Here is a 20,046-nt window from a genome sequence, read left to right on the forward strand (position 1 = left end):
GGCCTGGGTTACCATTCTTCCTGAGGGGCCAGACCCCCAGAGCCAGGGCAGGGCAGGGCTGTGCGGGGTCCGGGCTCAGCGGCGGGTCCCGGGGCAGGGCTGTGCGGGGCCGGGGGTCCTGGGCTCAGCGGCGGGCCCCGGGGCAGGGCTGTGCGGGGCCCGGCGGCGGGCTGCGGGGCGGCGGCGGGCCCCAGGCCTGGCCGCACCCCTGAGGAGATGGCGGCGGAGGGACCCCGCCTCGCGCTCCCGCCGGGTTAAACGGGGTGAGGCACTCTTTGGCCGCCGGCGGAAGCAGCCGAGCGCTGGGGCCTGCGCGATGCGGCCTATAAAATAGGTGGGGTGGCGCGGAGGCCCAGGCAGTCGGAGCCGAGGCGAGCGGGGTGCGGATTGCTGGGGAGGTGCTGGTGGAGCGGCGGGAGCCCCAGGAGGCGGTGGCGGCCTGAGAGACCCCCGTCTGCACCCTCGCTCCTTCCCCCTCTCTCTTGGGGGGGACAGCGACAGCCACCCCCGGAGCCGCGGGCCGCGCCTCCCCCCGCCCTGCTGGATGCTCTGGAGCTCGGTCCCTGAGGGGGGCCGCGGCGCCGGCAGCCCCCGCTGTGGCGGGGCCATGGGGGCGGGCAGCGGCAGGGCGCGGAGCCCCCTTCCACGCTGAGAAGGCCCCTAGTCCCGGCGCCGATGCCGCGCTGTCCCCTCACACCCGGCCCCTGAGATCCTTCCCCCCCCTTCCCCGCATTGCCCTCCTCATGCCAGACGGAGCCCCTCGCCTCGGAGACGCCCTGCAGCAGCCCCGCCGGCCCGGGGGTCTGCGGCTGCCCCCGCGGTATGAGAGGAGCTGCCCCCGCCGCCGGGGGCAGCCAGGAGAGGGGCAGGCTCCCACCCCGCCGCCGGCTGCCGTGAGGCGGCTGTAACTGCCTCGGCTGGAGGAAGAGCCCCTTTGTTTTCCCTCCTTCCTTCCTTCCCGGGGCTTCATGCCCCCCTGAGGGATGATGGAGGTGGTGGGGGACTTTGAGTACAGCAAGAAGGACCTGATAGGACACGGAGCCTTTGCTGTGGTCTTCAAAGGTCGCCACCGCAAGGTAAACAGCGACGGGCTTCGCCCGCAGCCGGAGCGGGGCTGGTTACACAAGCCCCGGCCCGGGCAAGGGGCCGGGGTCGCTCGGCGGGGCTGCAGCCCTCAGGAGCCGCTCCCGGTGGGTGACAGCTGGGGCGGGGTCCGCTGGGGACTTTTGTCGTGATTTGGGTGTTTGGGGAGAAAAGAAAGAAAGAAAGAAAAGGTGCGGGGTGGGCTGAGGTACCGGGGCGGGGGCGGCGGGGCGCGGGGCTGGGCCTGCGCTCGGGGCAGCCCCGGCGGCCGGCCTGCAGCTTCGGCGGCCGCGGAGCCCAGCAGCCGGCTCCCGGCCTCCATACACCCCCCCCCCCCCCCTTTAATTTTTTCTTTATTTTCTTCCCCCTCCCCTACAAAACCAGCAACCTATCTGGTTCCCACCTCTCCTCTCTGCTGTTTGGTAGCTCCCTAACATAACGGCGAGTGGAGAGTTGCAGCTGTATGGGAGGCTGAGCCCTTTGTTTGTCAGGAGGGTCATGTTTATCTCGCTGGATAACGAGGGATCTAATGGAAAATTGTCTCCTTTGGGATTGGCTGAAGATTTCTTAAATTCAGAGGTGTCTGGTTTCCTGGAGTGGCTTGCTAATCACCACGGTTATTCATAGTTACGTTATGGTTTCTTGATGCTGTGAGAGTTTATTCTGGTGTTGGTGCCTGAAGTGCTCTGCTTTCCAGCAAACAACTCTTCAGATTTATCCTTCAGGAGCATTAGGGTAGTACTCATAACTTGGGAGAGGCCCACTGCAGTGATTTTTGGGTTTAAAAAAGAAGGGGGAAAGGAAAACAGAAACTTTAAAGGCCAATGGAGGTGCTTCCACCTTACAAATAAATAGGCAGTTTATTTTTAGCTAATATATAAATAGACAATATATGTTTACTTAAAAAAAATCAGATGTTTTCTTCTGCAATTTTCAGCTGTAGAGCGTAAGAAGACTGAAAATGGGAAGTCGTTAAAGTAACTTGATCATTGAGAGAGGACTGAGAAGCAGATGCATAGCACCACTACCAAGAAATAAATGGGATATGATTACTTACTTTTTCTTATTTTAAAATGCTTTTGAATCCATGAAAATGCAGTGTAGCTGCAGCTGGATTTTAATAGCTGCCTGAGCTATTGTGGAATGAAATAGTTCTTGATGGTGTCATGTGATGTAGTAATCACTGGTGGGTGAGTAGGGGTGATCTCGCAACTTTTCCTCCAGTGCTTTACTAGCTAGTTGTTAGTGGATAAAGTTAAAAAAAAACAAAACAAAACAAAACTCACAATACTTTTTTGTTTGTTTGTTTCCAGAAAACTGATTGGGAAGTAGCCATAAAGAGTATTAACAAAAAGAACTTGTCAAAGTCACAAATCCTACTTGGAAAAGAAATAAAAATCTTAAAGGTATGTTAATTTGTGGTGATTTTTAAAGCCGCTTTACTTGAAAAGGAAAAGAGACTTTTGACCTAGTTCATTCTGGGTCATGGGTAGTATCACAGTAATTGCTATTCTGCCTTTTGTTTCTTTGTTAGTTCCAGGAGAAATCCAGAACTAAAAAGACCAAGAAAACAAAAAAGGAAAAGATACTTTTTTAGTTCTGGAAATGGTCTCGGAACAGGTTATGGGGATGCTTTTATAGTTAAAAGTGGAAAATTGTTGTAGAACCAGTCTCTGTGCTTTGCTTATTGCACATGTAGAAAACTTTGTCCTTCAGGATGGCGAATGCGGCACCTTTCCCAAGCAGTGCATACAACAGAAGTCGTAGCTGAGGGTAAAACATCAGTCTTTGATCTTTTTTCATCTTCTTTGCTCAAAGATGCCTTGAAAGCTAAAATTGGCAGGCTGAATTGGATTCCTGAAGCAGTCTTCCTACTTCTAAGTTGTGTTAATTGGCTTAAAATGTGTAATGTGGCTCTAATGAAGGAAATAAAACAGAGCATCATTTAGTTTTTCAGTGCTGTTTTGCGGAAATGTCACCTTGGATGGTCTCTTAGCATTCTCCGCTCTCTGAACTTCACCGCACCTCATTTTACATAGCTTTGCAGTAATAATTAGTGATGCTTTCTTTCCATGTTTCCAAGCTTCTTGAGTTACATCACTATTTTATACACTAATATATACATATTATATTCTAGTATATTTATTATATACCAGAAATTGTAGTGTTGGGTATATTAATGTGCTGCAAGTACTTAGCAAAGACAGATGCTTTTTTGAGCAGTTAAAAATGATTGCACGAGCTGTCCTGTGAGTTTTATTTGGTGTTATTTCGTTTTATTTCCATTTTATTGTAAAATGGTAAGGTTGACTTGAAAATAGTGTAGTTGGTACTCCACCAAGCAAGAAATTGTGTGAGACTATAAAATTAAATTTAGTCAGTTTTCAGTACTCATTAAGGAATCTTGTGCTGTAGTACTTTCTGTAACAAGACATAAAAAATGAATTCTGGAACCAAATGTTTTTATGACCTCTGAAGATACTGCCTAATTTCCTATTCCTGTAAATGTTGTCTAAATAGCTGGGATTTCCTCCAAATTCCATTAAATAGTCTAAAAAAGATACTACCTTTCTTTGTAAAATTTTGTTCTCTTTGATTACCACCTGGCATGTTAAATTTAAAATAATAACAACAGGCTATTTCCATAATACAAATATTTTGTTTTACAGGAACTTCAGCATGAGAACATTGTAGCTCTCTATGATGTCCAGGTAAAATATATTTTGATGCCTTTTTTTTTCATTGAAATTTATTTATTAAAATATAATGCATATACATGTATAATTAGTAGAAAATTTTGAATGGCCATATATTTTGTTGCTATAATCAGTTTGGTGTTTAGAAAAAGAGATCCAGTTCCCTGGCGGTGGCAGGGGGAGGTCTCTCGTCTTCAACACACTATGCACTTATTTTGTATTGCCTCTTATTAATAAACAGGATGCACAGTTGGGATAGAAAGCCGTGAGGAGTATGGTTTACTTCCAGGCAGTAGGGGAAAGTGGCAGCCCGAGAACCTCTGCAGAGGCTGTTTGTGTAGTCTGGTCCTGTCTCCAGAGAAAAAGCATCAGCTGGCTGGGCTGGGAGCTCTGTCGGTGGCAGTAACTATTCTCCTGAATTAGCCTTGTTTCCTGGCCCTATAATTTAATTGGAAAGTGGGTGTTTGTGGATAACGGCTGAATACACCTGATGGAAAATGTACTAGTAGGAGTTGATCTGAATGGATGGAGCAAGTGACATTCAGAAGTCAATGTAACTTAAAATACTCTGTTGCAGAAAAGGAGCAGGATCTTTGAGATCTCTGTAACAAAGAAATGTATTGTATAGCCCTATGTCACGGTGAGGAAGAACTGAAGGAGGTAGAAGATCATGATCACACATGTATATATTGCTGTTGCCTGTGTTCAAAAGGATAGAATAAAGTATAAAAGCCAAGCAGACATTTGAATCTTTTCAAGTTGCAGAAATAAGTATTAAATTGCTTCAAATTGTCTTCCTCTTTTTGTTCCCAGGATTCTGCCTGATAAGGCGAAGGAGTTAGTTTTCTAGCCTATCTAGAGTAATGTATTCTACTTAGTAGGAAGTACATTTTTTTGTATCCGAAGGCCTGCAAGTGTTGAGTAAAGCTAAATATAATGTGATGTAGGTTATGCAGCCATTTGTTCTGCTTGAATAAGAACTATACATTTATCTCCTGGGCTCAATTCTAATCTTAAATACAGAGTTACATTTATGAAAAATTATTAAGAACCACCCTTGGGGCATTGCATAGGTAAAACAATGCAAAATAGACATTTTGACATTCTTCAATGTATTCTGTCTTTACACGTTTGCGTCCTAAAAGGTTTTTAGCTTATATGTAGATGTGTATCTGTGTAGCTATGGAAATCTGTGTTCATAGGATATACATTAGGCAGGCTCAGGTTTTATTGTGTGTAGTGCTATAGGACATGTACTAACTTCTCTTGACTTCTGGTACAAAGCGATAGTGTTCATGTAGTAACAGATGATGCATCAAAACTTCCCATTTGGATGTATAGCCTCTTTTCACTTCTGGGTCTTGGCTTCAGAACTCTGCATTTTGAATGATACTGGCTGCTCTGAGAGGGAAAGTATAGTCTCTTGTGCTTCTTGAAGAGACCAGGCTTTCCTGAGTATTACTAAGTGGAAATAATCTCTCAGCATCCTAAATTTAGTATATCCAGACATCTTAAAAGAAACTGGAATTGTTGACTGAGGGCGTTGGTGTGTGAGTAAGCAGCTGAATTTCAGATTTATCATTTACAGTTGTTTATATGTGAAGATTACTTACTAAGCATTGCAGCTCAACCTGAGGGTAGTTGACTAGATATGTATTTTGATAATTTAACATTGTGTATCTTCTAAGCCTTGGGGAGGCTCTTGCTTCTTTTGATTTATGCACAGAACATCCACAAGGGAAGGGAGGACAGAGCCGTACACTTGTCTATGGTTTTGTTACCTAAAGGTTATTTAAAAACGTAATTTTTATGCTTTTCTGTTCTGCCACAGGAAAGGGTGCCCTTAGAGTGACAGGACTTCTTGAATGATCAGTCGCGTCTTCTCCATTTGAGAAGGGGGTGTTACTGCTTGTCACTGACTATTGCATTTAGATACTATGATCAGTGAAAGCAAAGAGAAGGGAAAACCTGTGTCTCATACCTTGGATATATTTCAAATACATTCATGGCAACCGTAAAGCTTGGCAGTATGATGTTACTTGTATAGAAGAAATTGCTTTACAAAATATGGTCTAAAGAATGTGACACTTGCACAAATAAGCTTTTCCCTTTCTGCACAGAGCTATGTTTGTGAAATATTATATATCTTTAACTTGTATGATTACATTAATTTATAACCCAGCAAGAATGAACACTATGCAAGGCATTCACATGTCTAGTAGGCTGTTACACCTACTAATTTTCTTTAGCATTTCATGTTCTAGCATGTACTGGTCTTTTTGTTTGCTATAGTATTGTGAACATAGTGATACGGTACAGCAGATAAGACATTAGGATTTCAAGCAATTTTTAAGTTACAGAAGCTATTTTTTTTTTCCTCAGTGCTGGAGCCAGTGGAGTCTGTCACAGTAGGAAGTTCTCAGTGTGACTGGGAGTCTGTTTTATTTTTATAGTTCTGTTGGTCTGAAGTTTTTCTTAACCTTAGACAGTTTGAAATAAGAAAATGCTCATGTTTCAGATGCAGTGTTTGGCAGACCATTTAGCTGAATAATCCAAGAACTGATTGTTGTGCTGAGTTTTCAGATAGAAAAGATGGTGTGCAATGTAAGTGGCAAAACTAAGTGAAAAAAGTGTAAATTAATTGCAATGAAGAATAAATATTTTTACATCTCATAATATTAAATGAAATTATTTGTACTTAATGGCAGTACTTTTTAGATTAAAACTGTATCCCTGCATAGCAATTTGGAATATATCTTTTAAGTTTGAGAATGAAAGGGTGGTTATTACATATTGCAAAAGGCTTCCTTTGGAATTGTTTTCACAGGAGGTAGTTAGATTCTCTCTTTCATCTCTGTTCATTTATGGTTGTGTTCCTGTTGCATGATCTGTGACCAGTCCCACAAGTCAGTGTAATAAAGATACATACACCATTAAGGTTTTAATTAGATCCAAGGAGAACTTGTGACCCATTCTGCTCATTTTAAAACCTTCCACGTTGCTGTTGCTTCAGTTCCTATGAACACCATTTTGATACGTTACTTAGTATGTGTAGAGTCCACTGAGTTAAATTACTAGAAATGCCCATTCATCTGGAGACATACCCGAATGAATTGGTGTGCCGCTAATGTTGTATGTGCATTGGTCGGCATAAAAATCTTTTGTTCTGGTGCCAGCACGATAATTGCCCTTGATTTCCGTAAGGTGGTTACATGCAACACTGGCAGGTTTGATCTGCAGTTAAGCATTTTATGTAAGCAGAGCATACTGTTGTTGTTTGTGCCATCTCAGAGGGCCAGGGTTCTGCACACAGCAGGGTGTGGAGACCAGTGGATCTAAGACCAAAGGCATTTGTGGAGATACTTAAATATGAACTCTCCATCTGTGAGAGGCAAATGTTTTGCAGTAGTAGGGCTCTGAAAAATAAGCATATGCAGCTCACATCTAAATGTGAAATTAATTTTTCATGAAGTGAAATGCTTAATAAAACCCTGAGAAGATAATAGATGTATAGCAAGACATAACCTCCTGAGACATTTTTTACTTACGTTCTTGGGCAAGAGTTTGGTATTCTTTCTTTCAAGAATAAAAAAAATCTCTTGAATCTCTAAAATGGTATAAGAATGCAACTCTTTTCTCATGGTGTTGCTATGGGATGTCATTCATCCTGCAAAAGATCAGTCTTGGATCATGTTAATTGGGGAAATGGAGCCCACTGTTTCTCAAAACCAAAAGGAGTCTAAAATAACCTCTAACTCACCAGCATGAAGTACATTGAGGTCCTTGGATAAAGCATTATACTAAAGTATGAAGGTATCAGTAAGTTATTTGGCATGTGCTATATTTAGGACATGAATTTACAGTTTTGTGCAGTTCATGATCCCAAGTGTGTGCTGAGTAGAACTAATCTCTTACACAGTGCCAGACAGTGCCTGTTTTAGCAAATAATTTAATTCAAAACCTCTTTAGAACGTCAGCCGTCAGAATGAAAACCTGTAATGTATCTTTGAGATAGCATTTTAGAAGAACGAGTTAATGTCTTCACTGTATGGAGTCTGAAGTTTGCTATTTGAACAGTAGTTTAGGAAGAACTAATTTCTAGTGTGTTATTGGAGAAACAGTATCTGAACAGAAATTGTTTCTTGTCTTAGCTTGTTGGTACATAGCAGACAAAATAACTGCAGCTGCTTCTGCTGTCCTTGAAAGCAGTGAAAGCTAGTGGGAACAAAGCCAGTGGTCCTTCTGGCACCTACACCTCAGCCTTTACTTATACGCAAGCGCCCATGAGGTCTTCCTAGGGAGGCTTATGGAAGGAACCATGTTTATCTGTACCTGTTGTTTTACCAGTGGGAATTAAATATTGCTGTTTGGTTTACCCAAGGACTCCAGTTGGTCTGGTTTACATTGCATACGTTTCTTGAGGTGGTTGCTTCAAGCATTCTGGTGTGTGCTCTTAATCTTGGTGTTTCACAGCTTTGATTGCCTCCATACTCTCATCATAGCTGTTTCTGAACTGTTGTTGTTTGAATGAGGATGTCTCAATATTTTTATTTTTTCCCTCAGCTCCTTGATTAAGGCCTCTGTGTTTGTCAGTTTCCATCCTCACTGTGTGTGGAAATAGTCATATGAAAACATGCTGTCCAGAGAAGTTTTCAGATAAAAAGAAAAATCCTGCCCTGTAGAAATTGTAAAGGTTTTGAAATACTACCTGGCAGCTGATGCTAACTGGAAGGTTGGTTACAACAGTATTGGACTGCAAGGAATGACGCCAGTGTAGGCGTTGAAGGCTAAGGACAACCAGTTAGAATTTGTTTTGGCCCACAGAACCAAACAGTTGGAATTACTACATAGTCCTTAGCTTACCTGCTGTGCCTAGATGCTATAATTTGTATTTCAAAACTGTTTCAGAAGATCTTCAAGTATGTGAGCATGTCAAATGTTTGGTGTGCTGTGAACAGTTTTGCCTTTCCTTTGTGTTGTGCAGCAGGCCAGTCTCTTTCACTACCTCCCATATATATTAAAGTACAGCATTTCACATAACAGAAAATGAGTGATACGGCTATTGTGGTACATTTCTTCATGGCTGATTGCTCTTTTATGTGAATAATTGGCAGCATGCATGCTATTTGAATCCTACAGGCACATGTCAACTGACATTTAGGCTGAGACTTAACATTTAGTCAGAACTAACAAAATGTTCAGTCCTTTAGACATGATAGGAGCTGAACATGTTAGAAACTGCTGCTGTGGTATGCTGGCAAAACAAAACAAGAGTATCTGTACTACAGCAAGAAACAACCTTAAAAAGATCTGGACCAGTCCTTTTACATTAAATCATTAGAACTTTAGCCAAATGTATTTAATGCTCAGAAAAAATGAGTGTATTCCTGGCCAAAAAATTAAAGCAAATATAGCACAAATTAACATAGCAGAAAATCAATCAGATAATAGCAGTGGACAAGCCATCAGGTTAACCCTAATGCTCTTGGGAGTCCAATCATAAACTGCAGCTAAACAGAATCTATAAACTTGGAGCAAAAACGTAGTAACTGTTTCTTTGCCACAATTTCTGCTTTGGCAGCTCACTAAGAGCTCCTTGCAGACTTTCAGCTTGTTCTAAAGGAGGACTTCCTAACCAAAAAGAAATCTAGGATATGTTTCTGCCAATACGTTAGAGTTCTAGCAACAGCTGTCAGAAGTAACCATGGATGTTTTGACTTCTTTTTCAATTAATGTCTTTTAAATGGAACTACTGCACTGAGCCTGTGATTTGGGTTGGAGCTTCACATCCCCTGGGACAACTGTTGGAAGTCTGGGATTAAAACATAGCAAGTTTTGGCAAATATGTTGCCTCTTAATCTCTTTCTAGTAGGTTTATCTGTTAGCTTTCAGAATTGTGAAATGGTTTCCTATTAACCTTTGCTATCTTTTACTTCAACTTGTAAGTAAAACCTAGATTCAGAATAAGAAGGAGCAAAAGTAGTTTTTTGTCAAGGAAACTTTAAGCAACAAAGCAAGGCATGCTGGGCAAAACTGTTCCATAATTGTTGCAACACAACATACATTTGTTTTGCTTGATTATTTTTCTAGGTAGAAGTGTAGGCCAGAACAACTCCAGCTGCAGTAATTTCATGATCTGTATGTCAGTGTAAATTTTTGAAAGCTTTGTTCTCTGTTTCGAGAAGCAGTTTAAAATAGCTTGCTAGGTCAGCTTTATTCTTGAATGTTAGATCTGAAACATGCTGGTTTACTAATGTTTTCCTTTTTGAGCACTTTGCTCTGCTTAGCAAGTCAACAGAAATCACAAGTCTAGAGAGTGATCATAGAGATGGCTTTATTTTTCAGCAAAGTAATTTAAAAGGGAAAAAGGTGTCTACAGAATTGACTTGTGTTTTCTGAATGTATTCCCAAAATGGAGATCACATTCCCAGTCAGGCTGGCCAAGAACTGTAATGCCAAATGTGAGCACCTGTGAAGGGATGAACAACTTCAGCTGTTCTGAACTAAAGCTTGCATTGGTGGGATATTGAAAAGGGTTTGCTTGTGAGTTAAAGTCAGGACGAGATGCAGCTGGGGAGATTGGTACCAGTACTGGGCAAAATACTACTTCTGCAATATGAATTAGGTACAACTCCTGACCAGTCTGGGAAAACTCTTTGTGAAACCTCTAATCTACTCTGCTGATTTAATTAAAAAAGGATTATCCAGGCTACAATAAGGAAACACACTCTACTTCTTACTATGACTAACCCAGTGACTTTTTTGATTATTATTAATCAAGAATATCAGTGAAAAAAAAGATGAGTAATGCTATTTGAGGGAAATCTAGTGTGGTCTATAGGAATGACTTTCTTTAAACAGGTGAGGGCTAGTACAACAGGACAAATCATCAGCTCGGTGTTTCTGAAGGGAGCAGTTTCATTGGGAAGGACTTTGTTTCCAAGGGAATCCAGAAAAGACATTCTCTTAGTTCTGTGGTGAATAAATGTCTGTCATGAGCTGAGCATTACATACTGCCATAAGCTGCTGTTTTTGTACAGTGTGTTGTGTAGTGGAGGCACTGACGCTGTGGAACATCTATTTCTGATTCATGGGATTGCTATGTTCGGGTGGAAATCCACTAGCTGAGCTTCTTTCTTGTCACTGGAGAACGGACGGTTTCCATGCTTCTTAGCTGTGTTATTCTTTTACACATCACAGTTGTCCTTTAAGTGAAGTGATCCTCGGCAGAATTTTCGGTTTGATAAATTGGGATCTCAGAGTTGCTGTTTGGCATCCTTGGGGTTCCTGAAAGAGAGTGAGTTTCTGTCTTGGAAGATGTTGTTGCAAAGGAACAATGTAGAAAGAAACAACATTTATCATTATGTATTTTCAGTAATTTACCGAGCAAGTAATTACTTATCTTTTTTTGCTTTAATGTATGCACTTACGTTTTGAGGCATTTATAGGATTGCAAATTATGCTTCATGTTGGCCACAGCTGTTACAGAAACATTGAACAATTGTGAGTTCCTGAAATGTGATCTACTGCTGCTTTAATATTCTATATTGGTTGGAGTTTGGCTTTCATTCCCAACAGATTTGACTAATGTTCCTAGAAACTTGCTTTCTTTGAAGCTAATTTCCAAATGTAAACAAATCTGTAATGTGCTTGATGTTCTGAGCTGGAAAGAACCTCAAATGCATTTCTGTAACACAGACGAGAGTGGCTAAACTAAATGCTTCCAGAAAGCGAAGCAGCCTAATACAGTCTTGAATTAACCTTAAAACATCCGGTTCATCTTGAACTGTACTTACTACAGTTATCTGTAGTGGATATCTGTATCTGTGGTGGACTGGTAGAAATCAGCTTTAGTGGGTTGCACCATCCACGTGCTCTGTGCTGTGTTTGATACTCAGGGTAGCTGGTTTCCTTAGCCTGGGCCCATGGGCCCATTTTTACTTTATTTTTCTTTTTAAAGCTTCCTAGCCTGACCTGTTAGCGTGCCCTTGAAAATGGCACCTTTGTGGTGGTTCTTGCCAGTGTGATCAAATAGAACGTGTGCTGAAGTTTTAATACGAGCACTGAGAAAGGTGACTAAGTTCATAGCTTTTGTTTTGCCATGCAATGTCCCTTTTAAAGTGAAAGGGAAGTAACATACTATGTAACTAAAACCATCATCCTGTTTATTGTATACTTGCCTTATGTTTCCTTCTAGTTTTCTTTGTGTTCTTTCAGTCTTACTCAGTCAGCTCGGAGGCTTTTACTTTATAAAAGATCTCTGAGTGTCTTCAACTTTGTAGGCAAAACAAGACTATTTTATGCAGGAGACTTTGTGGAAAACAATGTTGATTATTGGCACAGGTAGGCTCTTTCTTCCCTCACAACAAAATAAATATTTGTAAAAAAGATGAATGTTCTTGTTATGGTTGGGTTTAAGCACAGCCATTTTTACTGCATTTTTGTGGAGTGTGTAGATAATTTACAGTAGAAGTTAGCTAATCTGTCTTTCAGTAACTCTTGCCCAGTTACAAGAGAGGGAATTCAGGTTGCAAATAGGTCAAAGGAGGTCAGTGCTTTGGAAAACCTCAATACTGCCATACCAAAAAATCTCAAGGACTGCCATACCAAATCACACCTTTGCTAGAAGGCATTTAGGTACATGGCAGAGACATACTTCTGCCAGTGACTCACTGAGGGAGATACTTTACAGAAGTATGCATGATTTCTGAATTAATTATCCTACAAAATCATGTTTGGGAATCAGTTTATTCCAGACAGTTAACTGCTCTGTGATTTCTGACGGACCTCCGGCTTGTCAGATGGCAGAAGCAAAGCTTGTTTTACCCAGAATCGGGGAACATAACTTTGGAATTCCTCCTTAGAAAACTCATTGTCATAGCCAGATTGTCTTGCTTACAGTTTGTAATTCTGTCTAGTATATTTGTGACTACATATTACTGTCCCATTAGTGACTGATTTCAGTGATGGCTGATAGCAAATGTTTATTTATTTGTAAGGGCTCTTAATATAGAGGTGGTGTTGATAGAGCAGTCGAAGGCAGTCAAAAGCTAAGGGAGCAACATACAGTGGAAACTGATGTTATTTACAGTATGATGCTCTTTCAAATCACAGCTTTAGTCTTCAGGATATTGCCTGGTGATTTTTTTTTTTTTACATATACTAATGCTTTTGAAAATGTGAAGTATTTAATTATGGGGAATGTACATATTTGCTACCCTCTAAAACAGTGACTGTAATGTAAGGTGTCTGTTCATTGAAAAATCTCATGTTACACTTGGTTAATGCAGGTACCAAAGGCTTTGTCTTGTCGCATTCTTAAATGGGATTTGTTCTCCTTCTGTTTTAGGAAATGCCCAATTCTGTCTTTTTGGTAATGGAGGTATGTGTTGACACACATGTTTCTTTCTGGCTTTAGACAAACTCATTTGCACAGCTGCAAAATAACCATGACTTGTTAAAGCAGGCAATTCTGAAAACTAGATTATTAATTTCCTATGCAGTATTAAATTTATCAGCAGTGTTTGTTCCATAAATTATTCAGTTTCATTTTATGATACTGCAAGTATTGATGAAGTGTTACATCTCAAATTATGAATTACAAATAATTGATAAAACAATTTTAAGGCAAACGGCTGGAAAGTATCTTCTCATTTTCGTGAAAAGATTACAAAGTAAAAATTACATAGCGAGTATTTCAGTGCTTGTGTTTTGAATAAAAACCTTTCTTTTTAACAGTACTGCAATGGTGGGGATTTGGCAGATTACTTACAAGGTAATTGATTACTATATTTCCTTATCAAGAAGCTATTGCATTACATGTTTATATTCTGTATTCCTGTAATGCATTGGTGTTTCTCTGAGATTTTTTTGCTTGTGGTTTAAAGATTTTTCTACTCATGGAGCGTCTGTAATTCCACAATGCATGTTCACCCTGGTGTGATTTTAGAGTACCCTCTTTATAAGAGTAATTGAATTCACCAGGAATCTGTTTAGTGTTGTATTCTGTCTCCAGTCAGGGTCAGCAGCAGAGTGCTGTTTGTTTTGTGTTTGTACACCACCCTAGAACCTTGAAAACTAAATTTTGGAGCTGCAGGAAGACATAAGGTTTTGCATTTGTTTAAAAACATTTCCCAGTGTTTTTAAATGCCATTCATAATAGAAGATAAAATAAACAAAGTAGCAATGAAGGTGAATAAAATAATGCACAGACAGAAAATGCTTTTGCCACTGCTTTCAAAACAGTTGAATGTAACATTCCCTTATTTGTAAATGAGGGAGAAGACGTAGGTAACCATAAGTAGCATGCTGAAAAATGTGTGGTTTTCTATTTCTAAAGTCATATTTTGGGAGCTGCTCCCAGTGTTTTGATTCCACCTGCTTTCTTTTCCAAGATGTGAACTTAAAAATACTGAATTACTTATATAATAATGCTTTCTACAAAGAGGCAGTTCTGGCTTAGGAGAGATTTTACCCTTTAGCATGGCTCTGCCCAAAGTGAAGACAGAAGTTACAGAATCATGACAAGTAGATTCTTATTACAAATAAAATTTTGAGCAGACATGTTAATCTTCATGTTTTTCTTGCTGCAAATATTCTTCTACTTGCCTTTGTGTTTCAGCATGTTGAAGGAATCTTTTTGTGAACAGCTATTGTTATGGTAACTGTGTATATTAAAAGCCTAATTTACTTCCCATTAAAATCCTTGGAAAGACTCATACAGTATAATCTAGCCCCGGTGTTCAGTACTTTTTCAGACTGCAGAATGAGATAATACCTTCTGAACAGACTTTCAAAAGTAAATCTTATTTTTTCCCTTCAAAATAAATTTCATCATGGATGAAATTTTTGAGCAGAGCAGTTATCTGCATCCCCATAATAATTTGTTATGAACAAATAACATCCCCAAATAATTTGTTATGAACCTGTTAAGAACAGGTTTTACAGCTTCAGGTTGTAACGTGACTATAGATACATTTAATGTTCTAAACTGTGAAGTTTTTATTTTCTTGGCTCCTTTGCCTTTTTAGCGAGTTTAGGATTTAATGATGATTGAGAAGTTTTACAATTATTATGCTACCAAGTTAAATAAACTACTGTAAAAGCAGATAATTCAGAGTACTCTAGCTAATGTAAAACTATGGAGATGTGTATGTTGTTGAGTATATACATTTGTAGAAAAATACTGGAGATTGGATTGTTCTGAATGTAATTCACTATGATTTGATGGTCGTCATTTTTTTCACAGTTGATCACTGTGAAGTTTATTGCTTTTTGCCCAAAGATAATGATACTTATTTTCTCATCAGCTAATGTGTATGTTGTTTCCAGCTAAAGGAACTCTTAGTGAAGATACCATCCGAGTGTTCCTCCAGCAGATTGCAGCAGCTATGCGTATTCTGCACAGTAAAGGAATCATTCATAGGGATCTTAAACCACAGAATATTTTGTTGTCTTATGCCAGTCGTAGGAAGTCAAGTGTCAGTGGCATACGCATCAAAATAGGTAAATATGCTTTTCTCTGATCTAAAGGTAAATCATCACTGTTGGATAGTTTCCCTACTCAAAAGTGTCTTAGTAGTTAAAGCATAAAGGGTGCACTGGATATGGTGTGTATTAAATTGATGCAAATCAGACAGTAAGTTTAGAACAATGGGGTTTATGCTGTAATGCAGATTCTCAGTATAAAAAAGCTTGAGTCATAAAGACCTTTTTGATTAAATCTGCAGGAAAAAGAAACCTATTTAGCTGATGTTTCTAGTATTAAACTATTTTAATTAGACATAAATCTGTAATCTTTGAAACTTCGAGTAACCATTAGCCCCTTTCAAAACTGTGAGCATGCAAGACTTCAGTCACAGTTCCAGCTGGGTTTTTTTGTGGTAGACCCTCCTAAGGGTTATTTGAGAAGTTTAGAAATGTAGGTTATGACCTATTTTTGGCAGAAAGAGGTTTGGCATTGTAGCTGGGGAGAGATGTCAACTGTTCAGGATACTACCAAACTCCTCTTCAGAGGACACTTAAGGAGTTTTAATCTCTCATTGTTGTCTGTTAAGTGTCCATTTAAAAATACCTTGTTTTTAAGAAGATCCTTTTCCATGCTTTTGCTCAACTAAAATCTGAGACCTGTTCCAACTCACTCCATCCTCTGAACAGCACAGAGGAGACAAAACTTCTTCTTTTGCTGTCCTTACTTGATAGTTGCAGATGCTTTTGCTTACGTGGAAAATTTGGGCATCTGAAACTTGACTTCTCAAACTTCTACCTGATGTGATTTCGCTGAAGCAGATTGTATATTCATCACTCTTAATGAACCATTTATATTTAGCCACTGACTTTAATCCTTTCCTGCTGACGCCAGACAGCATGCTCTGCAGCTGGGGAGATGGCTGAGCAGCAGTTTGTGCAAATGACGCCGCTGCTGTTTCTTGGCTTGCTATTTGGAAGATAACACATTATTCCTTCAGTGTAACATAGATTTTACTATTCCGTGTAGGTGGCTATATATTATACCTGTCTTTTTCTCTCTAACTGGTAATTGTAGCAGGTTTCAATAAGAGACAGATCATTTCTAGACTTTAAAAACTTGAAAATTATCTTTCATTTCATTGACAAATGTGTTTCTTTACATAGCTGACTTTGGTTTTGCTCGTTATCTGCATAGCAACATGATGGCTGCAACTCTGTGTGGTTCCCCTATGTACATGGTAAGTGACAGTATGTTTCAGATTATGTTGCTTATCTCAAACATTGTCCTACCAGAACAAAATCATTCACTGCTTGCAGATTGGCAAATGCCTAATGTTGCTTCAGAAGCATTAGGGGCAGCATGCAGATCACCTTTCCATAGTTTTACTAGCTCCTTTTTTTTTCTTGTTATTTGGAGATCACAACTGTTAAATTCAGAGAGACACTGAAAATTTTTTAGTGCTGCAGGGAGGAAAAATCTTAGAGAATTAAAAAGCAATACATCTTAGCATTAATTTTTTGGGCAAAGTAGTTTCATTCCCACTTACATACTTTTTTTTTTTCCCCCTGAAATAGGGCATTATCTCCTTCCCAGTTTCTAAGAAAATAAAAAGTGATCAAATACAGACTAGAAGAGCTTTACACTAGTAGTTAAAAAAACCTACTTGATGTTTTCATTCTAGTTATTTAATGTATTCTCTCACATGTGGGGTTTGCTTTATTTGTTTGGGGTTTGGTTTTGTTTTGTTTTAATAAAAACAATTTGGAGCTAATCGCTGTTAATTTTTACAAAGTAGTGTGGTAGTCAACTGAGCATCGAACTGTCTGACTTTGGCACTACCACTACCATGCTGTATGGTCATGTAAAATAATTTTGCTTTCCCGTGTATTGTTTTTGTATATGTAAAATGGTGATAATGGTATTCCTTATGAAATGCTTGGTTATTTATCCAAAAGGAGGACTGCCCAAACCAAGTAAATAATGCTTACCTCTTATTCCCATACATGCTGATCGCTATGCTTTCTTTAGAACATCAACATTTCTAGTTTTCTGTGTTTTTGAAATGTAGCTTTCATTTTAGATAGTGTAATATACCTGTTACCTTTCAAGTCATGTGATGCAGATTAAAATGTTAATTTTGTCTTAAAATACTTACTCTTTACAAGAAAGTGGTCTCTGTTAGTACTGCTCTGACAGAACAACTGTAGAATTTGTATTGCTGTGGCTTTGCTTTCTTGTTTTCCCTTCTGAGATTTTCCTGTTCTTTCCAGGCCCCTGAAGTGATTATGTCTCAGCACTATGATGCTAAAGCAGACCTGTGGAGCATAGGAACTGTGATTTATCAGTGTCTTGTTGGAAAACCACCTTTTCAGGTAACGCTTTATTTCCTTTTCCCTCTTTTTAGTCTTATGGAAATTCCTAGGGCTTTTACTTCCAGTCATGAAAACAGAAGTAAGTAGTGATGTCCGAGTGTAGTGTCGGTGCTTCAAAGGCCAGATCACTTGAGGATACCAAGGGAGAAGTTGCTTGTTCTTAGTCTATGAGATCAGTGTGTTCAATCCAGAGGAAATATATAAGGATACTCCGTACTGAAGTCACTGCTGTGCCTGGGGTTTTCTCCTTTAATGCCCATATGCAAAGGCCTCTTTCTTGTGTATGTGTGCATAGGTACGAAAGCTATTTTCTCCATTAAACTGAGCTTTAATGTACGTTTTTATTTGACAGGCCAATAGTCCTCAAGATTTGAGAATGTTTTATGAAAAGAACAGGAATTTGATTCCTAGGTATGTCACCATGGCTTTTCCTGTCACTTATATTTGTTCATTGAACACTTTTTCATCTTTGGGAGTGCCTGGGATTCATAAAAAATATTTGATGTTGCTATATTGACAAGGACGTAATACGATACCAGTGACTCATGTTGCATCTTGCCTTCATTGTACCGTTCTGAGTTGAAAGTGTCCTGTACTAAGGCCATAGGGCATGTATAGTGAAGACTTATGGCAGAATGCTGAGTTCCTGAAATTTAATGTGTTATGCATTATTTAATGCATGCATGAAATTTAATGCATGTTTTACTTCCTCTTGTGTGCAGTATTCCTAGGGAAACGTCAGCTTATCTGGCTGACCTGCTGCTGGGTTTGCTTCAGAGAAACCAAAAAGATAGAATGGACTTTGGTATGTAACTTTTCCTTTTGCTCTCTTGACTTTCCTTGTTAGTCATATTCATGTGACCAGAGTAACTGTCTTGACCTTTTGTCTACAGCCAATTACATGAAATGTGAAGTATTTCTTTCTCCTTGGTTATCATAAAGGAGGCAGAGTAGCCAAAAGAAATAATTAGGTAGCTACTGTCAGTCAGTATTAAATGATGCACATAAATTATGACTTTGTTGTTGAGTAGTGAAATATAAATTAGTTCAGTTCCTTCAATTGTGGCCTTTTTTTCCTCTCTGCAGTGTTAACTGATATACCTTAAATTTCATGTCACAATCTTATTTCTGTTACTTTAACTGGTGTTTTGGCTTCAGCCTGGGGGCTGACATCTCTGATCTCCATGTGGTGTTGGTTGCAGAAACATAGCAAAGTACTGGAAGAACCCACTTTGGCAGCAAAATTGCTTTAAATGGTTTCCTCCCTGTTGATTTCTCTTGCAGACTGCGAATATCATAACAGTGTTAATGGGGGTACAAACTGTGCACATTTGATTTGACCTTGAGGTTAATATCTGAGGGCAATGAGAGATCTGATGTTACATCAAAATTGTTTATATTTGCAAAGATTAGTTCCTAGTATTGCGCTTAGATATTGCTAGCTGTAGAGACTTCTTTGGTTTAGTGAAATATTTTCACGGGTTTATTTTAAGCCCAGAGTAGTAGAAACAACAGTTGTATCTTTGTATTTTGTTAAGTCCTAAAATCTTAAAATTTTTAAATTGTTCATTCACTGAAGTTCGCATACTGTTAGATTACTGCAATGTCTGTTTAGGACTGCATTTTGGATTAGTTGGGAAGTTAAACCTAGTACAAACTAGATGGATACCCCCTTAACAAAAGTGAACTCGTTTGGCTCCAGTTTACTGCTGTGTTTGGCTTTTTCCTCTTTAGCTGGAGATCTTTGGTTGAAGAACATTGTTCTAACTTCTTAAGATTTCAAGGCCTCAGATCAGTGCTATTGAATCATTCCGAATGGCTACAACTCTTGCCTCTTCAAAACTAATCAGAAGTAGAGTTTAGATTTGTGTGTGCTTTTTACTGGCTGGATTGTCTGTTACTCACTTCAGTCTCAAAAAGCTTTTTTATTGCTGGGTTTTTGGTTACCTGTTACTACCATAGTAGTAATGCTTTTTTTTTTTTTTTTTTTAAAATGCAAACTCAGGCAGCATTTTTAAAAGACGACCACTGAAAAGTTAAATCTTGATTAGTTCTTCTTAGCTGCATCTTGTATGTCATGTTATTCATGCTGGTTGTTTAAATTTTATAGCACTATTTGTTATTGCAGTTTTATCATAGCTCCCAGGAAATGTTAATCTTAAACTTTTAGTTAATTAAAGCTAACTTAGCTAAATACAATTATCTTTTTCATTATTATTATTTTATATCCATAGCAGTGTGCTTTATACTGGGATTTGATTTAGCAACAAGATAGGTGACCCATGAAGTTTGATCTATGGAATGGTGGGAAAGAGCCTAAACCTTAAAGTCTCTTCAGGCTCTTTGTAGATAAGACCCATCAGCTTTCCTTACCATAAGCTATCAGCTCTTGTGATGCTGAGATCCTAGGGTGAATTGCAACCAG

General features: G+C 39.5%; 1 protein-coding gene across 2 annotated transcripts in view; it reads left to right on the plus strand.

The window, feature by feature from the left end:
• The first annotated feature begins 337 nt into the window (after nt 1-337).
• ULK2 (unc-51 like autophagy activating kinase 2) overlaps nt 338-20,046 on the plus strand; it is a 41,126-nt gene continuing 21,417 nt past the window's right edge. The window contains exons 1-10 of one of the 2 annotated variants that reach the window (XM_087751536.1): nt 338-1,076; nt 2,397-2,489; nt 3,753-3,794; nt 13,129-13,161; nt 13,518-13,554; nt 15,111-15,284; nt 16,413-16,486; nt 17,520-17,621; nt 17,974-18,032; nt 18,344-18,426. In XM_087751536.1, coding sequence (XP_087607662.1) covers nt 984-1,076; nt 2,397-2,489; nt 3,753-3,794; nt 13,129-13,161; nt 13,518-13,554; nt 15,111-15,284; nt 16,413-16,486; nt 17,520-17,621; nt 17,974-18,032; nt 18,344-18,426 — 790 coding nt within the window. In that variant the 5' untranslated portion in view covers nt 338-983. The remainder of the gene's footprint in view (nt 1,077-2,396; nt 2,490-3,752; nt 3,795-13,128; nt 13,162-13,517; nt 13,555-15,110; nt 15,285-16,412; nt 16,487-17,519; nt 17,622-17,973; nt 18,033-18,343; nt 18,427-20,046) is intronic. The other variant, XM_087751535.1, reaches the window with a different exon arrangement.

This window comes from Nipponia nippon, unplaced genomic scaffold (genome assembly GCF_047370975.1).
Source record: "Nipponia nippon isolate SJK-2023a ecotype South Korea unplaced genomic scaffold, ASM4737097v1 scaffold_15, whole genome shotgun sequence".
Classification (NCBI taxonomy): domain Eukaryota; kingdom Metazoa; phylum Chordata; class Aves; order Pelecaniformes; family Threskiornithidae; genus Nipponia; species Nipponia nippon.